Genomic DNA, 27,075 nt, shown 5'->3' on the forward strand with positions numbered 1-27,075 from the left:
ATCGCAGGGAGAAGGAGCAGTGGGGCCTGGACAGGATGACGACCTTGGCCCATCCCCATTCCTGGTTGTCTGTGGTGACAGGTGTGGGACCTGCGTGTTCAGTGGGGATGGAGGCCAGCGAGGAACTCACCCCACAGCGGGGAGCAGAGGGTGAGGGCGAGGCAGGACCCACGGCACACTGTCCTCACCCGCTCCCTGCTCCCCCAGGGGGAGGTCCCGGGTGGGAGGGACCATGCACAGGTGTCTCTGCAGGGCCCACACTCTCGGCTCCAGGTACCCACAGCCCAGATGGGCCCAGCTGCTGGCTTGGGCATGGCACCGTTTGAGCTGAGATCCCACAGGACACTTATGAACCATGTGGCTTGGGGTGTGCAGAGTGATAAAGGGGTGCGTCCCGGGGCTGCCCTGAGGACCCTGGCCTGGGGGGACAGTGATAAAGGGGCGTGTCCCGGGGCTGCCCTGGCGGACAGCAAGCCGGAGGGTCGTCCACGGTCACTGGGCCTAAGGTAAGCGGCCTGGTCTGAGCGTGAGGGGCCTGCATCGTGGCTCACCCACCGGGAGGCCTGTGGACTCAGTGGCTTCTGGGGCCCCACCCAACCGTCCCGCTGCACAGCCTGGGCTCTGTGAGGCCACATCACTTGTGTCCAGCCCCCTGGAGCCACCCCAGCCCCGCTGCGCACACCTGACTGCTGCGAAGGTCGAAGGTGGTGGAGGGCAGGCCTCCTTCTCGCCGCTCCTGCCCGGACGCTGCCACTGTCCAGAAGGAACTGGGCTGACGTGCACTCGGCATCCTTGCAGCTCCCAGCGGAGGGACTCGTGTGGCTCTTGTCCGACTGGCCTTCTGGCCGCGGGCCTGGGGTCAGCCCTGCAGAGGACGCACAGGCGGCCCCTCGAGCCCTTGGCTGGGCCCTGTTCTCCCCGCAGCCGGGGGAGGCGGCCCTCCCGTCGGGGACGTCACGTCGAGTTGCTAAAGCTGGTACCATATGGTGCTCACGCGGCAAGTCGGAACAGGCGTGCGGCTTGTCACCGTTGGGAGAGTGTGTGAAACTCAATTTCTCGGTGAAGAGGAACATTTTCCACTTTAGCACGGCCCCTGCGAGCGGCTTGTGCTTGGCGGTGCTATTTTTTCCGTCCTCCTCTGGGCCTCGAGCACTTGTCTCCGCGTTCAGAGGCGCACAGGCTCCCGCACCCCCGCAGCCCGAGACCCAGCCCACCGCTCAGGTGCTCAGGCTGACCCCGGCCCGTCTGGCCACCGAGGAGCCCTGAGGTGTCCCAGCGCCCCCGGTCCTCCCTTGCAAGCAGGGCCCAGGAAGATGGCAGCGGGACCTCGTTGGTTCCTGCAGGATCTCCCTCCCGGGAAACAGGAGGCAAGAGCCTGGGGCGGGCTCACGGGGAGCAGAGTGCCGAGCCCAAGCTGGCCCCACCCCACCCCCCGGGCAGCCCCAGGCTGTGAGCATCAGGTGACAGTGGGCCGGGCCACAACGGGGCCTCCTCCACAGGCCAGGAGGGGTGGCCCCCGGGCTGTCCGGTCACGTGCACGGGGTGCTCTGTTGTTTCCCGGCTGTGTGGCCGTGGGTGAGTCACTCATCCTCTCTGAGCCTCCCGTGGTGGCCAAATGGTACGCTCCTTATCACGGGCTGGCATAGCAGCGTGCCGGGGACAAGGCGGAAATCCAGGCTGAGTGCACGCGCGTGTGCAGCGGGGCTTTGCTGGTCTTGGGGAGGCTGTGCTTGGGGTCCGGCGGGAGCTGCTGGCTTCCCACCTGGGGGCAGTCACCGTTCACAGCAGCTGGCCGGGTCCACCCAGGGAGGGAGGGGACGGGGGGCCCCGATGTCCAGTCCCGTCAGGCCGATGGCCCCGGGCACTGCTTCGTGACTCCCCAGGAGCGGGAGACATCAAGCTACTAGAACCAGGCAGCGGCCAGCGGCCCAGCGCTCCAGGGCCAGAGCTCGGACGACTTATGACGTGACAGGGAGTCCGTCACCCATCTGGGCCTCCCGGGGGCCGCGGCTGCGCACTGTGCTGCTCCTTGGAGGCCCGAAGCCGGCACGACACGGCTGGGGACGCCGAGGCCTCAGCGCCTCCCGCTCTGCCCCGCACAGTTAGGAGCAGGGCCCGGGCCGCATCCACAGCAGCTTCTCTGGGCTCCGGGTACTGCAGCCCCCGCCAGGCGCCCCTCCCACGCCGTCCTGCCCACGCCGCTGCTCCCCTGGGCCGCCTCCCGCAGCCTGGGGCTCTGGGGCAGCTCTGGCCCCTCACCGTCCACCCCCTGCCCCATGCAGCCCAAGGCACCTCACAGACCACGACACAAGGTGTTTTTCAAGGCTTCTCAACGTGGGTGGGGGGCGAGAGCTGGATCTCCTGCTCCGTCCGGAGGCCCCGAGGGGCTCGGTCCCTGCGCTCCCCCCTGGCCTGCCCTCCCATCTCTCTTTGTTCCCCATATTCTTGCTGCAAAGACTTCTCCATTCCTTGGATGCGTTGGGCTTGTTCCCACCCCAGGATCGGAGCACTTGCAGTTTTTCTCTGCCTGGTCTTGGCACACACGGCTCCGAATCCTGCGGGAGTTCAACGGTGGCTTCGCGGAGAGGCTTTCACCAGCAAGCCCCACCTGGAGCACCTGCTGCCTCCCTGACCTGCCGGCCCTGCCCGTCTCATCTCGGCCTTGGATTTTTTCCATCGTTCCTTCCTTAGGCTGACACTTTCCTCTCGTCGGTCTGCACCACCAGTGCGTCCGTGCAGGACAGGCCGCGACAGTGACCACGAAGCCGCCGCTGTACTCAGTGCCGATTGGACTTGATCCCCATGAACACCCTGGCTTCGTCCTGGTGATGTGCTGTGGGGGAGACAAGCGGCGCGTGGGGCGCGGCCGCAGGACCCTGCCTCCCCGGCCTGGAGGGCCTGCAGGGCTCCGGCCTCTTCAGACAGGATGCTTAGTTGTCTGCTTAGTTTTGCTTTTAACAGACGCGAAGGACCCAGGGCTTTTCTTGTTTTCATTACTCTACATTTTGGGAAAATGAAATGAGCTTCTCAACAAAAGCATGACAGCTCATGAGGCCTCAAGGCCCAAACCCCACACGTAGCTCAATCGAACAGCAGCTGGAAGGCCGAACCCCTTGGTGCAGGTGCGTCTCTGGGCCTTCAGGACATGAGGCCGCTCCCCGACGGCCCGGACAGCGATGTCCCTGAGCCCTGGGCCGTGTGGCCTGAGAGCCAGCACTGTCACGAGGGGCCGGCAGCCAGAGGCACCCCAAGCACAGAACAGTTCGGTCCCAGCGGCGTCCCCCGCACGGCCCCTTCCCCCGGAGTCACTCGAGGACAGAAGTCAGGCTGTCCCAGCATCACTAGGGAGGCGGGAAGTGGCGCACTGTTACCTCTGTCTTCTGAGGCCTGGAGACAGTCTGGTTCCCCGAACATGACCCCTTCCTTGGACGCCGTCCACTCTCCTTGGCTTTGCTTCTGAGCCCGTGTCTCTGTGCCCCAGTGTCAGGGAGGGGGACGCGCGTTTCTAAGCTGAGAGCTTTGAGAAGGCGGGTGTCCCTCACTCCCCACCCCGGCTCTCCACAGTTCAGAAGAAGGAGGCTTCAACACGAAAGACTGTGGTTTGGAAGAAATTACCAGAAATACCCAATATCATCAGGTCTCCCGCAGGACTGTAGCTGTCGGAGGGAACCGCTGGCCGGGACTTGCTGTTGCCGCCCAGGAAGGCACGTGGCCTGCAGCCCGTCTCCTCCCTGGCTCCAGGCAGCACCTGCTCCAGGCACCCAGGCACCTCCCGACCCCGTGTCTGGGTGCCAGCTGGGACCGGAGAGGCGGGCCTGGGAAAACGGGTTTTTACCTGCAGCTGGTGCATCTGCTGTCCACTCCCTTCCAAGCACAGGGACATCCTGGAGGGAGCAAGCTGCGGGTACGGCCTCCCTGCCTCAGGCCAGCAGGGGCCACCCCGGAGGGCCCTGCCTCTCTGGTGGGCGCTCTGCAGCTTCTCACGTCACACGCACACATGCAGGCGTCCGAAGCTCCACGACCCCGAGGCCACGGGAGCCTCTCACAAATCACGAGCATCCCGGTCAAGCCCTCTTCCTCCCCTGTCATGCCCCCGAAATCGAGCCACGCGAGGAGCAGACTTGCCTCTTGTCTGTCTCCCCACCGCTGGGCGCTGACCCAACTTGACTTGCAAGGAGCCGGGGGTTGGCCCGGAGCTGCCCCCGCCGAGCTGCCCTGCAGGCCTGGCTACACGCCACGAAGAGCCTGGGCAGTGTGGCCACTGGCCTACCTTGCGCACCCTGCCCGGAAGCAGAGGCCCGCGTGGGGCCCTCCAGAGCAGTTTCCCCACAGCCCCCCCATTCCAAACCTAAAGCCTGGTGCCTTGCCCCTGCCGGTTGGCCTCAGCAGCCCCCTCCTGACACTCCCAGGGATACAACCACGAGCTCCCCGGGCCCCAAGTGACGCCGGCGGCTGGTGGCAACCGTGGCCCCGCACAGCTCACGCCCGTGTGCAGCCCGCACCTGGGACTGGCCCCCTGACATTAGCCTGCACTGCTCTAGGACATACTTGTGCACTTGGCTTTCCCTAGGGAGCTGGACATTTCTTGGTTTAAATGTCGGGAACGTGTCCACACCTGCGGAACTCTGCGTCGGTGATGGCAAACGCATCTGAAGGCCGACAAGGTTTTGGCCGCTGGTCTACATGCCGCAGGCTGGGCCCAGGGTGCCCTTTGCTGCTCTTGGCACTCGGGGAGGGATGGGCGCAGGGTGCAGGGTGGCACGGGGTGGCTTCAGAGCCCAAGGACCCTCCCCAGGTTCAGAGAGGGGAGAACCCAAGGGCCTTGCAAGTCCCGAAGCAGCAGCAGAACCCAAATCATGGATTTCGCTGAGAAGGAAACCTAACAAAGGAAGCAGGGATTTGTCGAAGTTTTCAACGTTGTTACTGTGCGGAGCAAGGGCATTAACACAACGCCCCCCGACGCTCGTCACAGCAGAAGCCTCTGCACTAGGTGGGTCTAAGCCTCGTGTCATCACCTCCTGGATCTCAGAGTGAAGCCAGTCCTCGCCATGGCCACACGTCCCCTCACGCATGACCTGGCCTTGTGGTCTCCCAACCAGCTCACCACCCTCCTCTCTCTCTGTCTCTCTCCCTGTCTCCAGGCAGCCACTGTGGCCTCTAGGTTCTTCCTCCAAAGCCGTGCCATTCCCTTTGCCCAAATGCTCTTCCTGTCTACACCACTATGGTTCTTCTGCTACTGCATGTGCTTTCGCCCCAGAGGTGACCTCCGGAGCCACCTCATGTGGCAGGGACCTTCACGGCACCCCACACGCTCTGACCCCTAACAGGTACTTAGTGGTTTACTTATCTCCCTCCCCCAAACCCAAATTCTGGGAGGGCTGGACTCTGGGTCATCTGCTCTCTGTGTATCTTCTGTACCTGGAACAGCACAGGGTGGGCGCTCTGACTGTTCATAAAGGCTTGAGGAGTGTGTGATGACTGAACACATAACCTTCACCTCGACCTCCTGTTACCATCACTTCCTACAAGAAAGGAGGCCACATTACAGAAAGGAGGACACCCCTTTCCAGGAGGGGGCCACTGGCAACCTTGCCCCAACCGACCCTGAGGACTCTCGATCCTCTTGCAACTTGTCCAAAGGCCAGCCTAACCCTACAGTAGACCCAGGGGAACCACAAGGGCAGGAGGTCGGTTTCCCTGGTAACACCCACATTATCCCAGAGGTGAGTTAGGATGAGAAGAACGATGAACTAGGCCTGCCAGCCATCTCCTCACTGCCATCTCCTCTCATGATTGCTGGCCAGTGCTCTTCAAGCTCCAGAATATTCCAGCCCTGACCAGCCTGACCTCTGCCCTCCCTGGCCTCCACAGTGAGGCCCAGCGGAACTCCCGGCCCATGCCCATCTGATCTGCAGACCCGAGGCCTGGTGGCCACTGCAGAAATTATACAGGGGGGGAAGTTGTGGGTGGGAGCATCGCTGCGAGCTGGCCATTCGTGGCAGGTGCACGGAGCTCCCGTCCTGAACACCCACCCACACGGCACTACACCAATTCAATGGCTACATTAAATCTCTGAATATTAAATTAATGATGGAAATCTAAAATATTAATATATTCTAATTGAATATTCTCCGATAAATTATCTGAGCATTTGCAGCAATTTGATTCAACTTCCATTTCTTAAGGAACTTTCAGCTGCATAAATATAGCCATTAAAGCAATTCAAGAAAGGGAACATTTTCTGCTCCGATGAGGGAACGGTAAACACAAAGGATCTGTACATTTCTTTCACATGATTGATGAAATCGCAGAAGCCAAGGCAGCTGAATCGGCGAATGACTGCTCTCTTCATGTCCCTCTGGCTTTAGCAAGGACGATATAAATTCCCTCCAGGTCTCCACACAACGTCTAATTACAGGGAGGCCTGGCAGATGCTGTGGAAGATCTTGAATGGTGCATTTATGTTGGGGCCGCACTTTCGGGACCCACGCTGGGGTGGGTAGTACCTGACCCCGTCCCCACAGAAAGAGGCAGAGTCCACCTTGCAGGTGGTGGGCAAGTAGCCGTGCCACCCGGACTCACTGGGGAGGAAATCCTGTAGTTTCTATGAAAATGTTACCCTATAATTAAGAACTTTTCCCCTAAGGAGGTGTGTTTCCATTGGGGATGAGCTGAGGACACTCAGAACGTCTTCAATCGGTCCTGGAGTGGTTCTTTCCATTCCAGTGACCATTAGAGCAGCGGACCATGTGGAGGTGGCATCTCCATGATCTCTTTAGACCTTATGAATGATAAACCCTGCAATACAGCATTTTATCTTTGCTTTAAATAGTAAGCTATCTTTTCAGTAAGTTAAGAGAAAATATAATCTTTTACATTAATCCTCAAATTCATCTTTTCTTGTGCTCTTCATCCCTTTCTGTAGATCTAAACTTCCAACCGGAATCCTTTCTTTTCAGTCTAAAGAACATCCTTTATCACTTCTTGTGGGTCTGCTGGCAATGGTTTCCCTCAGTTTGCTTAGAAAGGTCTTTATTTCACCTTCAATTTTGAAGGACATTTTTTCTGGATATAGAATTCTGAATTGATAGCTTTTTTTTTTTCTTTTTCCCCATTCAGCAATTTGAAAATGACATTCCATTGCCCGGGGCCTCCTAAAGAGAAGCTGGCCCTCGTCAATGTTGTCCCGTGATGTACTGTATCTTTTCCTCTGCGTTCAAGATTTCTCTCTATTTTTTTGAATTTCATCATTTTGATGATAATCAAGGTTTGGCTTTCTTTGTATTTGTCCCACTTGTGGCTCAATAAATTTCTTGGGTCTGTAAGCTTGTTTCTCTCATCCAGCTGAAATTTCGTGTTTCAGTTCTCCTCTGCCATTCTTCAGTTAGACGATTTATACCAGCATATCTCTAAGTGCGGTGACTCTTCCACCTTCTGCAATCGACTTGGAAGCCCGCCTAGGGAGTTCTTTATTAGAGATGCTGTACATTTCAGTTTTACCTCTTCCAATTGGTCATATTACTAGCTTCCCTTGTTGACTGTGATTCCACGTGTATTCATTATTTCTGACCATGTTTTCCTTTGAGTCCTTGAACATATTTAAAAGGGATATTTCAAAGGTCTTGCTGGTAATTTTGCCATCTAAGCTAATCTCAGAGTTAGGTTCTGTGGGTGGTTTGTCCCTCTTAGTTGTGGCTCACATTTTGTTTTCTTTCCTTTTTTCCTGGGGGCATGTCTAGTAATTTTTGTTGTGTTTCGATCATTGTGAATGCTATATTGCAGGCACAGGTTCTGTTATCTTTCCCTGAAGGGTGTGGATTTTTGTTAAGGCAGGGAGTTAAGTTGGCTACACCCAAATCTAAATCTGTTTCCCTTGCAGTAGGCAGCAGCTGAAAGGTCTGCTCAGTTCTTTCAATCTTCTCGTAGTTGCTTTTCACTGGGTTCTCTGGAGTCTCCCTTGTATATGCGTAGCTCCCTGACTGGGCAGAGGCTGGAAGCAGATGTGGAAGTCTCCACCTGGGGCTCCGTATTTTATAGGATTTATTCCCTCACATTCTGCCGCTTTGTCGGTTCTAAAATCTGTCTTCCAAGTCCTTTAACGAGTGAGACTGTGGTTTTCTGCATGAGATCTGGCTACCTGCTGATGGCAGGATGAGTGTTCTCACAGGGAAAGCCATATAAACACACTGCATCCAGTGCTGTTCCTTCTCTCAAGGGTTGAGTCCACAGCAGTTCCTGTCTACTACTGGCCACTCTCCAGCAGCTTCAAATAGTTCAAGAAATTTTCCTGCATTGTTTATAATTGTTATTTCAGAAATGGCAGTCTGATAGAAATGACTCTATTTATCAGAAATAGAACTTACAATGTAATTACTTTCAAGTATTATGTAATTGACTTAACAATCTTCGAAATAATCATGAAAGGCTGACCAGCAGATATGTCACAAGTGCCGTGTCATTCGTTCATTTGATAAATACTTAATGGCACCACTTTATCCCTGGTGTTGTTTTGCTTGACAGGTGGACTGTCTCTCAAGGACCTTTATATTTTCTGGGGAAGACAGATCAATAATCACTGACAAAACAGTATCAAAAACTCTGTCACAGTGGCAGGCAACAGGGTGCCACGCTCCCCACGGGAGGGCCTCCACCGCTTCGGAGAGGCGGGGGCCTTTTCAGAGGAGGTGGGGAGTGGCCAGGCTGGGGCTGTGAGATAACAGTCCAGGCTGAGGGAAGAACTAGTACGCAGGACTCCAGGCACCCGAGGGTGTGATCAGCCAGCAGCTGCAGCAGCCCAGCATGGCTGGAGTTTGCTGTGCCAAGGGGCAACGTCAGATCCCGAGGGCCTCTGTGACGTGCTAAGGAGTGAGACCCTGCCCTGGAGATGGCGAGGAAACAAAGAAGGGGAAAAACACGAATATTACACTTCAAAAGGTCACCTGGCTTCCCCGAGATGGTGAATGAGGTCTGCTTGGTCATTCACACGAGTGGATGCCTTCAGAGAGCCAGAGACCAGGTTCCTAGGTGGACGCTAGGATGCTCGTACCACGAGGTCACCCAGCAAACATTCCATAGGATAACAGTGAGCTCCAACTCAGCTGGGTCCATCAAACGTATTCAAACACCTGATTGATATCTGTGGAGAGTCTACCCTGGGCCAGATACAGGATGACTCACCGTCACACATGTCACTGTGCCGACCCTGACCTGGGACACATCTCATTGCTCGCCGAGCTCCGGAGCCCGTGCCCCAAAGACCCCACCCCTCCGTGTCCACACAGAAGGTCGGCAAATATTTGTGGCTGGATAGGATGCGACGTAGCACATGTGCACAAAATGGGAGCCAAACTTATCAAGGAAATGTGAAAAAGGCTCTGATTTCAGTCATTTTGAGCTCACTTGGCCTTGTGAGGTGAGAAGCTGATTTTCGCGGTCCTCCCGAGCCCCCTGCAGCTGTGCTCTCGTGAGCTCCCTCCTCTAGAAACGGCCTCCTGCTCATCTGGGCCACGTGGCCACCCTTGATGCGAAGCGATTATGTAACCATCTCCTTCCAGAGCCTGACATTCAGAGCTCCTTTTCCAGGCCTCGCTCTGAGGACAGGTTTGCATGAGTTCCTGTCTGTTAAAATACCAACTTCCAAAATTAAAGGGCTTGTCTCCCAGTGGCACGACACTCTTCCTCATCATCTTGAGCCGATTCCTACAGTTGCCCTGGACAACCTCTCGAGTTAACAAATTCTGAATTTTTATTAGACCTTTTTAAAAGTTTGATTTTATCCTCACTCTGAATCTTGCCGGAAGTCAAACCTAACACACGTGCTAGAAAAAGCAAGTGGCTTTTTCAAAACCTTCCACTAATGTACACGTGAAGGAATCCTGACTTCGGTAGCGAAGGGACCAAATTCTGAATGACAAGCAGCAGGCCGGCTGCCTGGAGGCCCCGAGGCTGTAGAAGGTTGCCCGTCCTCCCCACTCTGAACCTCCGGCGCTGGCACGGTGCTTGGCACCCTCGGATGCCCCCACACCAGAGCCCAGAGCTGATTCAGGAGCAGGGGGGGGTCCTGCCCTGCCACCTCCCATGACAAAGGGCCTCCTTCCAGCTTCCCGGGGGATCGGCCCCTCTGTTTGGAAGGAGGCACCACCTGGAGCTTCTGAGGGCTGCCTCTGCGAGTGGCTGCATCTCCGTGCTCCCCACGTAACTTAGGCTGTGGCCTGACTCCGCTGGGCACACCCGTGGGAGAGCTTCCCTGCCGCGCCGCGGACACACGGGGCTCCCGCAGCCCAGCCACACGGCAGCCTTTGTTCGGGGTGCTCCACCCGAGGCGGCGGCCCGTTCTCCCCGCACCGCGGAACTCACCGATGCCTACGGAGGAACGTGATATTCCTTCCAAGGAAAAAGCCTGTAATTAACGGAGGCTTTTTGGGAAGAATGTTCTCTCCCGCCCATTTTTTTCATTTAACATATTTTATCAGAATGAAATGCTTTAATGAGCACAGAATTGCAGCTGATCCCAGCTGAACCTCTAAGTGCTCCCCACTCAGCTCCCCATCCCCATCAAGTTATATTCACATTCGCTGCCGGTCGGGCTCCTTCCAGAAGAGCCCCCCCCCCCCCCCCGCAGTGGCAGGAACATCCTGCAGACAGATGCTCAGCAGAAAAGCCCCCCGAAACCCAGGAGAACGGTGGGTGCATGTGCGTGCCTATGAAGTGGGATGGCGTGTGCCCGTGTGCACACGCATGTGCATCTGTGTTTCTGTGCTGAGTCCTTACGCGGTCAGTGGGAGTCTGTTTGGAAAAGACAAATCTGAAGATACATCTCCCCCTAAGCATCCGGCTCGGCTCGGAAGCCCCGCGTTGGGGGGAAGTGGAGGGGGAGGCTCCCGGAACACGCTCCATCTCCCATCGGAGAAACTCTGAGAGCCAAGCAAGCGGGGCTCAGCGGCCCGGGCCACTTGGGCGTGCGAGCTGTCGGGCACCCAGGCAGCACCTGCCTGGGGCTCGCCTCAATCTCTCATTCAACAAACGTAGTGCCTACGGTTTACGGCACTAGAGACAGGAGGCCTGTTCTCAGATGCACGAGTCATAAGCACCGAGTCAGAGGTACTAAGTGCTGCGCGGGAAGCGAAGCTGGGCAGCGGGTGGAGGAAGGCCAGGCTTGGGGGCGGCCGGCGATCAGGGCTACCTGCCCCCGCACGGCCACCCCAGGCCCTGGCGCCCCTGGGCCATTGGAGACGAAGGGACACGCCTGTTCTCATCTCGGGGAACCTGCTGGGGCAGAGACCAGCCCCTGTCCGCACACACCCCCTCTCCCCTCCTGGCAGAGCTGGACCGCGCTGCCCGGCATCCCTCTGCACCAGGCACGGCCACGGCCGCCCCGTCCAGCCTAGCCAGTCCTGCAGCCCTCATGCCAGGACCCTGAGCGACCGCCACGTACGGAGCCCTCCCTCCTACAAATGACCTTCACGGGAGCCGGCTGCAGCCTCTGTCATGGCCGGGTGTGAGGTTCCCGGCCGTTGTTCACAGCAGCCGGCCAACCGGGCCCACGCACCCTGCTCGCGGCAAGGAGGGGTGTCCCCGCAGGGCAGGCTGGACACGCCAGCGGACTGAGGAGTGGAGGGAGGGCGGATGTGCTCCCGACGCAGCCTCTGCAGCCTCGGGGCAGAGCGGGAAACCCGAGGGCCGCGCCGCTGCCAGGCTGGGCTGCTGCTGGTCCTGCCACTTTCTCACCCGACGGCCGAGGTTCCCGATCCCCGGGGGTCCCGGCTACCCACATCAGCGGCAAGGGGGTCTTCGGGACCCGTATTGGCGGGGCCTCCAGACCCGCCTTCTGCTGCTTTCTGTAGCCAGGGTCGCCAAGGGAGGGGACAGATTTTCCTGCTTCGCAGCCGTTCAGCTGGAAACGCAGCACGGCCCCCACGAGAGCACGCAGACGCCCCCGTGACACATCCCCGGGGCTGGTCGGGGAGCCTCTGCGTTTGGTCGGCCTCGCCTCCAGCTCCCACCCATCAGCCCTGAGACCACAGCAGGTCCCTCGGGCAGAAGGTACAGAAGCGTCCTCTGCTCCATCATCGGCAGGAAGGAGATGGACTCAGAGTCCTCGAGGGTCGGGGGCTACGCCACCACGACGTCCCCTCCTGGCACTTTACGGGCCCGTGTGCGGATGGACACGGATGGGGAAAGTTTCCTGCGTCTGTACTAGGATCGCTAAGCTAAGAAAGTCTGAAAGCCAGGACAGCAGAATATTCTAGTGGTGCGAGGGTGCCCGCCCGAGGTCCCGTGTGTCCCCGGCAGTGTGTGTGCACGGGAGAACCCTCGGGTATTCCTTTCAAGCTCGCACACTCACTTCAACGCTCCTGCCAAGTGCCGGCGAGGCTGACTGGGGCAGACCCTCCCGAGGTTGGGAAATGCGCTGGATCTGCACCTGTCACGCTAGGGCCCACGGGCTACATGTGGCCCACTGCCCGTTTTTGCAAATAAAGTTTTATTGGGACACGGACACAGCAGTAGTTTATGGATTGCTAGCAGCAGCGTTCGCAGTACAAGGAGTTGAGGATTTGCCACGGGGGCCGGTCGGCTGCAGAGTCTAAAATACTGACTGTCTGGCCCTTTACAGAAAAAGCCAACCCCTTCCCGAGCTAGAGCAACAATTTTCTACCAAAGCTGATTTTTGACTAGTACAAGCACGAACTTTTGAATAAGACGGACTCACACAATGAAAAACTCGCTCCCTTTCCAATTTGCTTTTGATCCTAATGACATTCAAGAGGGAGCCTCTGGTCCCAGGGCGTCTTTGGGACACTCTGACACTTTGTCCTCGCTTCCCCTGTAACAGGTCCCCGGCAGCCCTCAGGCTCTGGGTGTGGACAATCACGCAGCCAGGCAGCAGCACTGCTTTCTGGGCCTTAGCTCCTCTGCCAGCGGCCTCTATTGTAGGCAGCCACCGTGAGCTAGTACAAGCCTCCTCTTAAAATACATTTATCTATATTAACAGTGAATCACTAGCGAGACACGTCAGGCAAATGACAAGTGCCGTTCAGATAGGGGAGCGCCTCCAGGGCGGTGGGTGCGCACAGGGGGGGCCACAGAACCCTCATCCTGTCGGTGGCGTGGGGCTGGCGGGCGGGCCCCCAACACGGGATTCCTGGGGATCTACTCCGAGGTCAGGGTTCACGCCTTGAGTGCTTTGCTCCAGTCTGTGTCCACCTCACAGAGAACCTCTAAGCAGTCAGGCCAGGCAGGGGGTACCCTGGGGAGCTGCCCCTCTCAGGGGCAATGAGGTCAGAGGGCCGGCCTCCCTCTGGCGAGTCTGATACTCTCTTATGCTCCCATGGGACTACGGCAGCCGATGGTTTCTGACACCAGAGCAGAGGGGTTCCCCTAGCAAGCAATTCTGGGACACCTGCCGGGAGCCTACGGTCGCACTATATTCGGACACCAGCTGCGGGAGACCCCGTCCCTCCAGGGAAGGACTCAGACCCACAAGGCAGCTGCCACTCAGGCGCCCACCCAAGGTCCAGCTGCCGCCTGTGCTTCCCACCGTCGGGCTGCAAGTCCGAGGTTCCCAGGACCCTCCTTAGAACTCCGCTCATCCGCTGGAGCAGCCACAGGACGCAGGACACGTTTACTCCACAGATTCTCAGTTTGTTACAAAGAACACACGACGCAACCGCAGGACGAGGAGTGGGAAGGGCGCTGAGCTCCCGCGCCCCCTCCAGCGCCCCAAGCCTGAAGCTCCCCAAACCTCGGCCTCCTGGAAGCTTCCCCACAGAGACAGGCAGGCTCCATTGATCAGATTGCTGGCCGTCGGCCACTGGGGTCGGACTCAATCTCCACCCAGTGTTGGGGGGCGGGGCTGCAAGCCCCTAATCCTGGGACTGGTTCCCCAGGCAACAGGCAGCCAGTCCCCCTCCTCAGGGGACTTTCCAAAAGCCACTTCATTAACATAACACAGGACAGCTCCAGCTTTCCACTCTGGGGAAATTCCAAAGGTTTTCAGGGCTCCCTGGGGCTTGGGGAGGGCGACCCACAGGGGCTTCCTGTGGCCCTTCACCTAGTCACAGGCAGTGCCCGCAGTGGCAGGTTTGTGGCCGTCACCGTGGGTGTGGTGAGTGCTGGTGGGGCGTCTGACACGGACACCACTGCTTTGTTCTGCTCCGTCTTTGCATTTTATTTTTTAAAGACTTTATTTATTTGAGAATGAGCGAGCGCGCACGACAGCTGGAGCACGGGGAGCTGCCAGCCGAGGGAGGAGAAGCAGGTTCCCCGCTGAGCAGGGAGCCTGAGGTGGGGCTCGACCCAGGACCTCGAGATCAGGACCTGAGCTGAAGGCAGATGCTCAACCCACTGAGCACCCCCCCAGCCCCCCAGCTGCCGCCCCATCTCTGCATTTTGAATCACACCCCAGCTTCCCGTGGAGCCGAGTGGGGAACAAAACAGGCTAATCAGCGAGGAAGGAAAGCAAGGCCTTCACGCTGCCCCAGCGACCCTCACTTCCACCGAGGGGGGCGAGGCGTCCACGATGCACGGGAGATTACCGGATGGGATCCTCACCATCATTTTATCAAATTATTGCCCAGATTGGGTTGCAATTTTCTTCAAAGGGAAGAAGGAAATGCTAGTTGATGGTCTGGATTTTTGAAATACAGATCTGTAAAGCCAATCCTCCCCTTCTCCCTGGGATAGCACCCTCGTGGTGGGGGCTGGGAACAGGTGCACGGGAGGAGCCCGCCGGCCGGACGCCAACGCCAACGTGCTGGATTTGGGGTCACAGCCTCATCCCAAGGCTTCTGGCTTCTCACCAGTATCACGGCCACCATCACAGACCCACCGTCTCAGTCGTCGTTGGAAAAGAGCATGAGCACAGAAAGGTGTCAGAGCTCAAAGGCCCCAAGTCGCCGCCCTGCCCCCTTCCATCGGCAGGGGCCAGATGACCCACGTCCAGCAGGACCGCCTTCCCGAGGACGCGACGGCCCTCCTGATCTTTCTCTGTTTTGTGCCACCTCGTGACTGAATAGGTTCAGGCGCCAAGTGCAGAGTGTCCCTTGCTCCTGCTTCCCGACAAGCCCGCCACCGACTTGCCAGATCCCCGAGGAGAGGGAGGAGAGGGGCGCTGAGCCAGACCCCAGACCCTCCCCAGCCGGCAGGAGGGGGCTCCACTTACCCGCACGAGCTGCTGTGGGAAGGGCCCACGGGAGTTCTCTGGCACGTTGATGGGTGGGATGACCCAGTCCCGTTTCTGTCTCCTCAGCCCGTTGGTGTTCTGGTGCTGGGGCCACGGCAACAGCATGTCGTTGGGGGGCTGCGAGGCGTCCAGAGCACCATTCTGCTTTCCTTTCTGTGGTATTAGCCGGAGGGGGGAGAGAAGAGCCAAAGAAGTCTGGTTAAGTTCTGCACAGAGGAAAAGGCATCTGTTCAGAGAATCTGTTCTGTCCTCCATCAACAGAGAAAGACTGGATGATGCCTGGGGAAGTGGCTAAGTGCTTGGAGGAAAAAAACAATCAAGCAAGACACCCATGTAACAAAGTGGATTACGTAATTACACGGCGAGGGAAAGAAACCGTAAAAACAGAAGAATACGTCGCAGAGTGAACTACAGCTTTTAAATCCCTGAAGGATGGGGTAAAAAGATCACAAAGGAAAACACATTTTAATTTAAGACTCTTGTGTATGAAAACATAGACTAAAGACAGTTGACGACTTTGGCAAACATGATTTACAACCAATCTGCCAAAGGGTTAACAGCCTCACTATACAAAGAGTTCTTACAAATCAATAGAAACACGAGATCTTTTTTTTTTTTGAGATCTTTTTGATAACAGGAAAAGGCCATGAATAGAAATCAACAGAAAAATAAAACTCAGTAGGTTTATTAAAAATGTACACATCTTCCTGTAATCAAATAATGCAAATTGAAGTAATAAATCCTCTTCAGCTATCAAACCGACAGGACTAAACAAATGGATCCTCGGGACGGTGGAGTGTGTCGGGGTAGCCAAGCAGAAGTGATGGTAGAGGATGTGGGGGCCTGGGGTTGAGCAGACCCGGTGTCTTGTATTTATGTGCATCCGAAGGTTCACTGACTCCGGGCAAGTGGCTTCATCTCTCTGAAATCCAGCTGCTTCTGGTATAAAACGGGGCTGGTAATAATAGCCCTGAATTCACAGGGTTGCGATGGCAATTAAACTGATGAGAGCCCCTGCCTATCGGGCAGCTGCTGGGACTGGACGGTGATGGCACTCACCACTTCTGGGTGCTGACCACAGCCCTCGGCCAGCTGCGTGTGACAGTGACCATCCAGAGCCTCAAAAATTGTCTTTGCTGTCAACTGAAAAAAATTTTTTTTAAAAAAAGTCCTGGCTTTGGACCCAATAGCTCCACAGCTGTCCCACAGAAACTTTATGTAAGGGAAGCTCTTCCTATACACATGGTCATTACAGGCGTTTCTATAATAATATGATGCACATATAAAATAATAAAAACATCAGAAAAAAACCTCTGGAGACCTGACAGCAGTAAATATGAGCTAAATGCATTATGTGTGTTCATATCATGGGATAGTACAGTCACGGAAGACCAGGACCTGGAGAAATGCCCCTAAAATAATGGTAAGTGGAGAATGGCACCAAAGTGTCCACATAGCCATATTCCCCGCCCCCCCCCCCCCCACCCCCGTTTGTAAGGACAGAAGAAAGATTGAAAGGAAATACATGAAAATGTCAACGCTGGTTTTCTCTGATCACCAGTGAGCTTTATGCTGTTTTATTTTACTTTACTCCTTTTACCATTCTGTGTTTCTGAATGTTACAACGTATATGACTTTCTATAATTAAGGGAACCAGCAGACTTCCATGGCCACGCAAGGCACCTGCATGGATCCCAGGGACACTATGGCACCTGCACTGACCTCGCGGACACGCAGCCCATCAGGGCTCACACGACAATAAGAGGCCTGGATGGGGACAGCCCACGGCACCTGGCCACAGTCTACTCCACACCAACCGCAGCGGCTCCCTCCTTGGCCTGAGCTCGGGGTCCCTCCAGCATGGCCCCAGGTGGGCTTACTATTGCCCTCCGTGGGCACAGAACCTTGCCCACTCCTTCTGGCAAAAAAGCTGAATAGAAGCACGTTAAATACAGACAAAACTGCCTAGTTGATGCTCCCCAGTGCCCGAATCAATGGGAAAACCCACCCAGACAAGCTCCTAGAAGGAGGGACCCCCACGGGGACTTTCTGCACCAGGGTCCCAGCTGACGCGGCCTCAAGCCTCTGCAATAAAAGGCATCTGTGGCATCTAAACCCCAACGCCTCTCCCAGGCCGCCCCAGCCTGCGTCACAAAGCAGCCACGCGAGGGGAGCCAGCCCATGGCCCTGACGTCTACGGAAGGGGACACGACACCCACTCCTGTTCAAGTCAGGCTGCAGCTGCCGGGGCTCCTCCTCAGGGTCTAATGGTGACACAGCTATGGGGTCACATCTCTAGGTTCCTCGACGGGCTTCACGGAACTGCATTCAGGACAGTCCTGGCCGCACGCTGTCCCCCCACTGCCAGCGAGGGGATGACCGCCTTCCCCGCCCCGGGGCACTGGGCGCTCCACACGGCCTCCGCCTACACCCCTCTCGCTGATTCCCTAGGGAGCGTCCTCAGGAGGCAGAGCGGCTTCCGAAGGTTACGCAGCTCCGGGGGCAGAGGCAGGGATCTGAACGCAGGGAGTCAGACCTCGGGGCCGGAGCACCTGGCTGAGCGCCACCCCTCACTGCTGGGTCTTTGCCTGTGACGTCACACCCCCCTTACCTGTCCTCAAGTTAGGTGTGGGGAGGGCTGGGCACAATGAGCATTCTCGTCCGGAGGTGAGAGTGCGGCCTGCAGGCTGGGTGAGGGAGCCTCCAGGTGACGGATGTGGGCCGCTATCCCGGGCCGGGGCTCCCCACCCACAGGTAGGTAGTTCACCTGTCCCCAGGTACCTGGCCCAGGAGAAGGGCTGGGGTAGTGTGTGCCTGAGGGCAGCCAGCCAGACTTGGGGACCTTGCACGAGACGCCAGGAGCCCCCGCCACAAGCACAGCCTCAGGGAGGGGGTGCTGGTCACCTGTGGCTTCCCCGACGCCCCCCGCCAGAGGGGGTGCGGACACACAGGTCTGCCCCCGACCCTGACCCGGTAATGCTCCGGCGCCAGCAGACGCTCACCTGCGCTCCCAGCATTCCAGGCTCAGGACCCTAAAGAGTTCTCATTAAGCCATTTTTGTTTTTTGCTTTATCTTCATTTGCTTCGGATGAGCCTGCGCGGCGTTAATTTCCCTAGTGTTGCTTAAATAAATTGCACATATTTGCCACTATTTTAAAGCTGTGAGACACATGTAATAACAAAATCTGGTGAAAATCAGTGCCAGAGCCGTGCAGCCTCGGCCTGCAAGAGGCACCCGCTTCTCTGGGGGAGAAACGTCCGTGCGGGTCATCGGTTACGGCGATGGAGCGAGCACGTCGTTCTGGACACGCAGCAGCGCCAGGCCCACTCTGCGCGGCGCCCGACGCGGCTGCGCGATTACACGAGTTCTGAACCCCGCGTGCGTTACTTGCAGGTGCTCCGGACTTCCTGAGGGACGACACCTGCTGAATTCCCCAGGCGTCCCCGAATCTGTGTTGCGGAGTTGAGGGCGGCTGAGTGTTGACTAATGATACGAACCTGACCTCTGTGCCCCGTTGCTAACACTTACGTGTGTGCACAGGGAAGTACAGGTGTGCACACACATGCATGTGTGCAGCAGTGTAGTGTTTGCACATCTCTGTGCATGGTCATAACATGCCACACTTTTCTCAAAACCAAAAGCCCGGCACCGTGACGGGCTAGCCAAAGCCCATCACTGGCTCACCCTAGACGGCTTCATCCAGGCCAGAGGCCTCATTCTTGGTGGGAGTCGGGGGGCTCCTGGCTGCTGGACTGGCCTTTGGGGCCAAGCGAGCTCACAGCTGCAGAACTACAGGGCAGGGAGCCCTGAGGCGGGCACCTGGTCCCGCCATCCTCTTCCTGGACATCCGGGAAGATGTGGTTAAGAGGTCACCCTCCTGGAGCTGTGGACACGAGGATGCTGCACGGAGCCCCCAACCTGAGCACGGCCAGATCCGGGCTCTGCACCCATAACCACCCCTCGTCCTGTGCTTTGGGGTCAAGGACTGGCCATGCCGTCCACACGGAGGCCGGGCTGCCACCCCGGCTGTGCCCTGCTCCTAATCCCCGCCTGCTTGCTGCTGGATGCACTCCTCGTCGGTGCCCTTACGGCCTGCCAGGGCTCAGGTCCTGTTTCCCATCTTCCACCAGCCTCCCCACTGGACTCCCAGGCCCACGCATGTCCCCTGGGAAGCCCTGGGCACACGGCAGCTGGAACAAGCCTCCCAGAGCGCGGCCTGTGCCCTCAGGTCCCGGGATGGGTCAGCTCGGGCACCAGATGTGAGGACCTCTAGGTCCCTCATCCCTGCCCAGGGAGGGCACCTCCCGTCCTGCCCTGGGGGCTGAGGCATCCGTCAGGCCGCCCACTCGGTGCAGGGCACGCAGTGGGCAGACTTAAATGCGGGGTTGCACACATTTCCTGAGCACCAGAAATCAAGGGACCCTTAGGCTCTGCCCTCAAAAGTGCTCGTGTGGAGTGGCCGGCCAGGAGCCCGAGGGCAGTGAAGACGGGGGCACAGGGAAGCCAGCGGCCGGGGTATCCTCTGCTTTACTCCTCAGGACAGCCGCTGTTCCGTGGGGCAGCGACCAGCACCGAGCCAGGACCAGGCAGGGTTCAAACCAGCAGCCAGTTACATGCCATTCAATCCGTCTGGGGCGGGCGACACGCTTCACGGGGTATTTACACCTGGGCAGGGTACTGAGGGGTGAAGAGGAGCTTGTCGGGGTCGGGTGGGGGGACGAGGCTGGGAAGGAGTGGCCAGGAAGAGGTGACGTGGGAGCAGGACAGCATGGGTGCCTCCAGAACCCGTATTAAACTAAAGGGATGTTTGGGGCCTAGAAGAAGAGGGGGAGCATCCCAGGCTCCCCAGTGGGCAGAGCTGGTCTGACACAGGCTGCTCTTTACTGGCCTGGTGAGACTCGTTTTGCCCCTTGCACCCCAAGCTGTGGCTCCTCTGTGTGGATGGAGGAGACCCTTATGGGGAGGTAGTGGGGGTGATGTTGGGGCACTGGGCAGATGGTCGGGAGTTTCAGCCCCATTTCCGGTTCACAGTGGGGAGAAGCTCGAGAAGAGTCACGCTGGAGGGGGTCCTGCAGGCTGGACTCCCAGGGGCGCAGAGGGGAGGGGTCGGGGGCTTTTGCCGGGACACCAGGGGGGTGGTGGCCTGGCCTAGAATGAGCCCCAGGTGTGCAGAGGGACGGTGGGCTTCGGGGTGTCCTACAGCCTTACAGCTCAGGTGAGGGAACTGAGGCACAAGGAGGAAGGAATTTGCCTGGCTGGTGGGGGAGGGGCTAAGCCAGGGGTGGGGGAGGGGAGGCGCCCCTGGGAGGAGATGTGGGCTCCCTCCTGGATGCTGGAGGCAGGGTTAGCTGTCCCCTGCAATGGCCCTCCTCCGGCCATGGGCAGGCGGAGGGGATTCCACCCTGGTGGCTGCACCGGGCATCCCCCCGGCCATGGTGGCCTCCCCCCAAGAAGGGCAGGGCACTACCTCGGGCTGCAGGAGGGATGGGCTCGCTGCCCTGGACTAGGGAGCAATGGGGTGGGAGGGGTCCCCACCAGTCCCCCCACTACCTTGGGCTCAGGTGTCTCGGGCCACACAGGACACCTGCCCCCACCCCACCCCACCCCACCCCTCTCGTCCACTCCACACACCCGTCGTGCCCTGGGTCAGGGCTGCCCATGAGCCGGTCCTATCTGGACACACCTGGGTGTCCAGGTGCCCCAGACGCAGCCCGCACCGCCCAGTGCACTGACAGGGGGCACTTCCCCAAAGGGGCAGATGAGGGTGTGGAGCGGCCCCCGGTGCAGACCACACGGGCCACTCTCACTTGCGAAGTCCTAGATCTGTTTCTTCAGCAGCTTTTATTTGCAAAGTGTTTCTCGTTTCAGCTGCCTCTCCCTCCGCGGCGCTCCGGGCCGGAGTCACTCTGCCGTCGGTGCTCTGGGACAGCGAATAGCCAGGGGACCTCGTGAGGCCGGGGGCCTGGAGCGGGGGTCCCCAGAGCCGGTGGTCCTAGGGAGGGGATCCCAGAGTGGGGGTCCCAGAGCCGGGTTCACAGAGCTGGGGTCCCAGAGCGGGGGATCCCAGAGCCGGGGTCCCAGAGCCAGGAGCAGGACCTCAGGTGTGCCTCTAATTGTCTCTGGGCCTCGGTCTCCCCGCTCAAGGGGCTGGGTGAGCTCTGGGCATTGGGCGACCTGGACAGCTGGGGTGTGGGCAGTGGGCTGGGGCACCAGGCCGAGGGTCAGCTTCCCCCCACAACTGGGGAGGGTAATCTCACTGCCGGGTGGGAGTCTGGAGTCACCGCATCGAAGGACGTCGACTTCGCAAAGACAAAACGGCATCCGGGGCCTCCCCAGGCTGACGGCTGGTCCCTCTGCAGACAGACCGTCTGTGGCACCTGGGCGCCTGCGGGGCCCAGGACGGGTGGCCTTAAGGTCCTTCCGGACTTCTCGTCTGGCCCTGGCAGCTGTCCCCCGGCAGGCTCTCTGGGCCGGGCTCAAGGGCAGGCGTCCCCTCTTCCAGGGATAACGTGGGGAAGCCCCCGCACTCGGCTCGCAGGTTGTTATTTCAGGGAAAGAGTTGGGAGGTGAGGGGCCCGAGGACAGGACGACGGCGCGGCGATGACGACAGTCCTCCGTTTCACCGAGACCGAGACCGAGGCCGCGGCTCACGGGCAAGCTGTGAAAGAAGCCGCCGAGTCCACCGCCGGCCCCGGCCCGGCCGAACCTGCACCCCACAGCCATCTGCGGGCGCTGCCCCCGCGGCCCCCGCTCGGCACAGTATTTTCGTCGGCTCCCGGCAGCTCTGTGCCGCCCGGTCTTGCTCTCCCTGTACCAGAGGATTGTTCTGTGTGTCTGATTATGAGTGTAATTGAGTGTGACTTCCAGGTGAGGTCTTCAGGGACGCCACAGATGAGGAAGAAGCCGGGTCATTTCCCTCCATCATCAATTCACCAGGGAAAGATGAATAATGCAAAACTGACCCGAGGCAGGATTTAAATTATCGCCTTTTTTTTTTTTTGAAAAAAGCGGCGGGGCGGGGGGGGGGGGGGAGAAAAATAGTGTCAGGGCAAGGCTATAATCATACGCACCTCCTCCCATCTACATGCAAAAAGTCCTAATTCATCATATTTTCTATTATCTAACAGTTCACCTGGTAGGGACACAGAGTTATTAAGAGCCAAGTGTGAGCACTGGCTGTTAAATGGGCTGACTCGTCAAGCATCAGAGGTGAAGGTAAATAGGAAGCATAAATAATCGGAGGCCACGGAGCTCGGGTGGCTTCCCTCGGGCCCTTCCTGCCATCTTGGTCGGGGGTGGGCATCTGCTGCTTCCTGGGTGACTATGTCCCTATTTCCTCGTGATAGGGATGCAGGCGACAGGTCCCGCTGCACCCCTTCCTGACCCAACGTATCAGGTGCTGTGGAGCAGGGAGGGGGGAGGCCCAGCCCCAGTCCAGCCGCATGGTGGACAGGCTCCCGGGGGTTGGAGTCAAGCACCTGCTCTAGAAATGCCTCCCAGGTGCAAAGGGACACGAGAGGAAGGGCAGAGCCTGGGCAAGGCCAAGTGAAGAGTGTCGCAGGTCAAGGTGGGGGCAGTTCCGTGGAAACCCAGGGGTGGGAGCAGAGGGGGAGCAGAGGGGGGGCAGAGGGAGGGGGGTGCCGAGGGAGGGGGGTGCAGAGGGGGCGGGAGCAGAGGGGGCGGGAGCAAGAAGGGGGGTGGGAGCCGAACCGGGCTCCCAGCACAGTCATTAGACCAGGGACACTTGGCGCTTCTGCAAAGCATGGTGGGTAAAGGGAGTCGGTTATCCTCCGGGGAGCAGGGATGGGGTGGGATGCTCAGAGTCGCCCTCTCAGCAGACGCAACTAATATGGAAACTGCCTCAAGATGCCCACGTGCCAGACCCCAAGGGGTGCATTTCTAAGGTGCGCCCTGACCCCCCAAAGATGGGGTCACAGATGACAGCCTGGTGCCCCGACAGGCCCTCCCCCATCCTCAGGTCTGGGGCTGACCTGCTGGATGCTTCCTTCCTTAGCCTCTCAAATTCCTTCCACTTTTGAGAAAGTGGCCTGGACCCGAATCCATCTGAGTTGATAAAAGAATCTATGGAAAAATCTTCCCTTTGTTCCCGGTGGGACATGCCACGCGGGCACCGTGTCTGCTGATGCTCAAGGCTTCTCCTTCACCACGGGGCTCCGGGTGGGCTTCACATGTGCACCCAGGCCCGTCCCCTCGGCGTCCCTGCGGGCCGACTCCGCGACCGGCACTGCAGGCCTGCGGACCCCCGATGCCCGGACACGGCTTCCTCGGGCGGGCGCCGGGCAGACGATGAGGAAGGGATGGGGGCGGGAGAGGGCGACGCTGGGCTCTAACCTCCCTGGGCCTGTTCTCCCGCCTTCCAGGCCGGGCGGTGCACACCCTCCTCTGTGTGGTCAGTGCGCGGCTGAACGCCGGCCTCCCCGCACGGGGGGATCTGCGCTTGGAGGACAGAAGGTTCTGGGGGCCCCGGGAGGCCACAAGCTTCGTTTTCTCCACTCCCACGAAAAAAGCAGCCCTTCTCCCCCGCTCCCCGTCCTTCGTGACACCGAGCAGGTGCCAGTGAATGCAGCCGGTACCTCGTTCCTTTAGCCTCCCTGCCGGGGTCCCGCCCGGGCTCGGAGGCACCTGTGATTCACACACGCACAGTGACCACTGACCTGTGTCCATCGTCCCACCTGCCCGTTCCTGAACGGCCCTAACAGCTGGGGAAGTAAGTGGCCCATCTCAGACGCAAAAACACGACGAAGGGCCTGGTGCTCCAAGATCACTGACGGCACAGGGGTCTGTGGTCAGGGGGACGTGCGGGAGGCAACGGCCCTCGTGCACTGTGACCTGACCGAGGTGGTCGGTCGTGCTTTATTCCCCGAACACGAGTGTCACTTATGCCTCTCCTCTGTCTCCTCCTGTTTCCACTGCTTCCTCACGGCTTTGGGCGACACGTGCTTCCGTAAAGGAAACACCGCCTCCCCCACCCCCCATGTCAAACCTGGCGCTGATTTTCACTGAAGATAATCAGAATCTTAAAAACAAAAGAAGCACTAAAGTCTGTCCTGATAGTTCATTTCTCTGCCTCCTACTCCCCTTTCAATATGCATTTGAAAAATGGTACATTTTGTTTGCCTGCAAGCATGTATATTTAAAATATTTAACTAGGCTGCTATCTGCAGCCTTCTGGCTGGTTTCCATGGCAGCTAAGGACGGACAGAGTAAAATGGTATTTAACAAACACAAAATAAAACAACGGAGAAACATCTCTGTTCCTCAGCAAATAGAACATGCGAGCCGAGCCGTTCTAAATAAACATTTGCATGAGTTTGGTTCTGAGAGGCGCTGAGCGTATTTTCCGACGTGCGCATGGCCCCTGGGCAGAGGGACGCAGGTGTCATCTTCCCCCCACAGCACTACCCTATTTCTGACTCCTGATCTCTTCTAGAAAGGGCAGGCTGGTTTGCAAATTCCCATGGAAATCATTCCTGGCGTGGTTATTCCCTCGTGTATCCCCGTGGGAGGAGCATCTTCGTTGCTCACTCACACCCAGGGCATCGGGGAGGGAGGGGCTGGTGTCGTCCCCGCGCACACCTGGGCAGGTGAGGCCCTGGCAGGTGCAGTGACCGGTCACGTCCCCCAAGCTGGCGCACGGCCCCTCTCTGCCTTGCGGCTGGTTAGCGTGAGCGCTCCTGATGCCCTGTCCCACCCAGGCCAAGCAGGGGGACCCAGGTACGGAAACTGAGCCGCCCCCGTGGAAAGACTCCAGTCGGGGCTGCTCAGGCACTTTTACCAGCCGGGGGCTCCTGGTTGGGAAGGTGTCATGCTGTTCCTATTGGCGTCAGAACCACCTTTCAAGAGAAAGGTCACCCCCTGTCCTCCTTCGCCTTCTCCCCAAAAATGAGGATGCGGTTGGCACAGCACCCAGTGCAGGCAGGACAGGGTGCACCCTGCAGGGCAGCATGGTGTGCAGACGGCAGGCTCAGGGGCTGCGGTGAGGCCCAGGATCCAAGCACAGAGGGCAGGATGGGAGACCCCGCCCCGTCCCGACGAGCCCCCCGCGCGCGCGCGTGTGTGTGTGTGTGTGTGCGCGTGCCCGAGGCTCACACCACGTGTCCAGCCGGGTTGCTCAGCCGTCCAGGCCTCCCCAGCTCACCCAGGACCCCCAGGGCCCCGGCGGTTGAACACCTGTCTCCAGCCCGGGGCCTCTGCGCCTCGGCACTGCCGACATTAGGAACTAGACTGCTCTCCGGGGTGTGGCCTCCTGGGCATTTGCCGGGCGTCCGTGGCCCCCACCTACTTGATGCCAGAAACTCCCCTACCTGCCCCCCCCCCCCCCCAGTTGTGACAACCCAAAGTGTCTCTAGGCTCCTCTGCACGCCCTGGTGGGGAACTTGCTCGAGAGAATCAAGAAAATCATACTTGGTTAGAAACATTTTAAACGAAACTACTCTTCATTTTACAGGGGGAAAAAAAAAAGAAAAACAATCGCAGCAAAAAAAAAAAAAAAATTAAATTAAATTAAATTAGCAAGTTAAGCCACGCTGTGTTACTTTTTCCCCGGAGTTGTTAGCAGTGGAACCAAATGAATCTTTCACATTGGTGTCAATTAGTGAGAAATATGGTCAGTTTTGTCAGCGTTGATGGCTCTGGAAGGCTTCGAAGAGGACGTGATCAGGGTCGGCCTGAGAGCCTTAGCTCAACCAGTTCCAGTCTCATTTCCTTCCGGAAGGCGCCCCGGGTTGTTCAGCCCCGTAGTCGGTTCTGCTGTCCACCGAGGACGTGGGGCCCGCAGGACGGGTTCCAGGCCGCGTGTCCGCCGGGTGGCGGGGCTCAGGCTCACAGGTGACCTCGCTGGGGGTTCTTCTCAAAGCAGAAGCCCACGACCGCCTCTCTGTTGTTTCCAGAAACATCTTCAGGAATAAGAAGGATTTTATACTTCACCAAACATCCGGTGGGAGCCACGGCCTGGAGAGAACCACCAACCTGCGTGCGTCTGGACATACCTGCTTGATTTTCACTAGAAACACCGACCGGAGGGCAGCCTGCACCCACGCTGCCTCACTCGCGTGCATGCACACGCACACGCACACGCCAGCCCCCATCAGGGGCTACGGGCCCCGGGGGCGGGTGAGCAATGACCCAAGGGCACAAGCACGTCTGCAGTGCTCACAGCTCTCGTGCACACACGCACCCGTGCCGTCTCCGCTCACTACGTGCCCAGGAGGCTGCGTGCAGAGAAGTGTCCCCCGGCGCTGGCCGCCCGGCCCCCCAGGCCCAGACTTGGATGGGCTGAGACGGGATCTCGCCCAAGGACGGGAGAGGCCGGGGCTGGAGGCGGCCTCTGTCTTCTCTCATGCTTTAGGCCTTGGCTCCTAATGTCGCCTTCCTGACCCCTGGACATGGCGGCAGCCTCTGCCCCCTGCTCAGGGCCTGCTCCCAGTTCCCGGGGTATGGGGACACAGAGGCTGGCGCAGGGCGGTGTCGGGCAGCGACACAGCCGTGCTTGGTCCTCACTCCCGCAGGGAACCAAGAGAGGGACTTGGGAGCTTTCTGACCCAGGGGACCCCAGAATCCTCTGAGGGTGCCCTGCCCGTCATGTCCACCTCGAGATCGTGCTCCTGGAGACCGCAGGGACCCATGCGGCCTGTCTGCCCCGGCTGACACGCCGGAAGCTTCCTTGCCTGGCAGCGACGCTCGTCCTCGTCCCTTTGGTCTCTGCCCGGCTGCCAAGCATCAGCGAGCTGCTGCTCCTGCCTGACTCGGCTCCCGCCCGGCAGGTCTCACTGGGACAGTGCCAGGCAGAGTCATGAGGCCCCCCGGGCTGTGCCGGTGACCCGTCACCTCCGCCCCGCAAGAGGGCAGGTCGACCCCGGCACCCGGGTGTGCG

At 58.7% G+C, this 27,075-nt stretch overlaps 1 protein-coding gene across 1 annotated transcript in view; it reads right to left on the reverse strand.

The window, feature by feature from the left end:
• Positions 1 to 27,075, reverse strand: part of CDH4 (cadherin 4) — a 506,523-nt gene that overhangs the window by 95,401 nt on the left and 384,047 nt on the right. Inside the window, exon 4 of the mRNA XM_041732568.1 lies at positions 15,161 to 15,334. Coding sequence (XP_041588502.1) covers positions 15,161 to 15,334 — 174 coding nt within the window. The remainder of the gene's footprint in view (positions 1 to 15,160; positions 15,335 to 27,075) is intronic.

Source organism: Vulpes lagopus, chromosome 18 (genome assembly GCF_018345385.1).
Source record: "Vulpes lagopus strain Blue_001 chromosome 18, ASM1834538v1, whole genome shotgun sequence".
Classification (NCBI taxonomy): Eukaryota; Metazoa; Chordata; class Mammalia; order Carnivora; family Canidae; genus Vulpes; species Vulpes lagopus.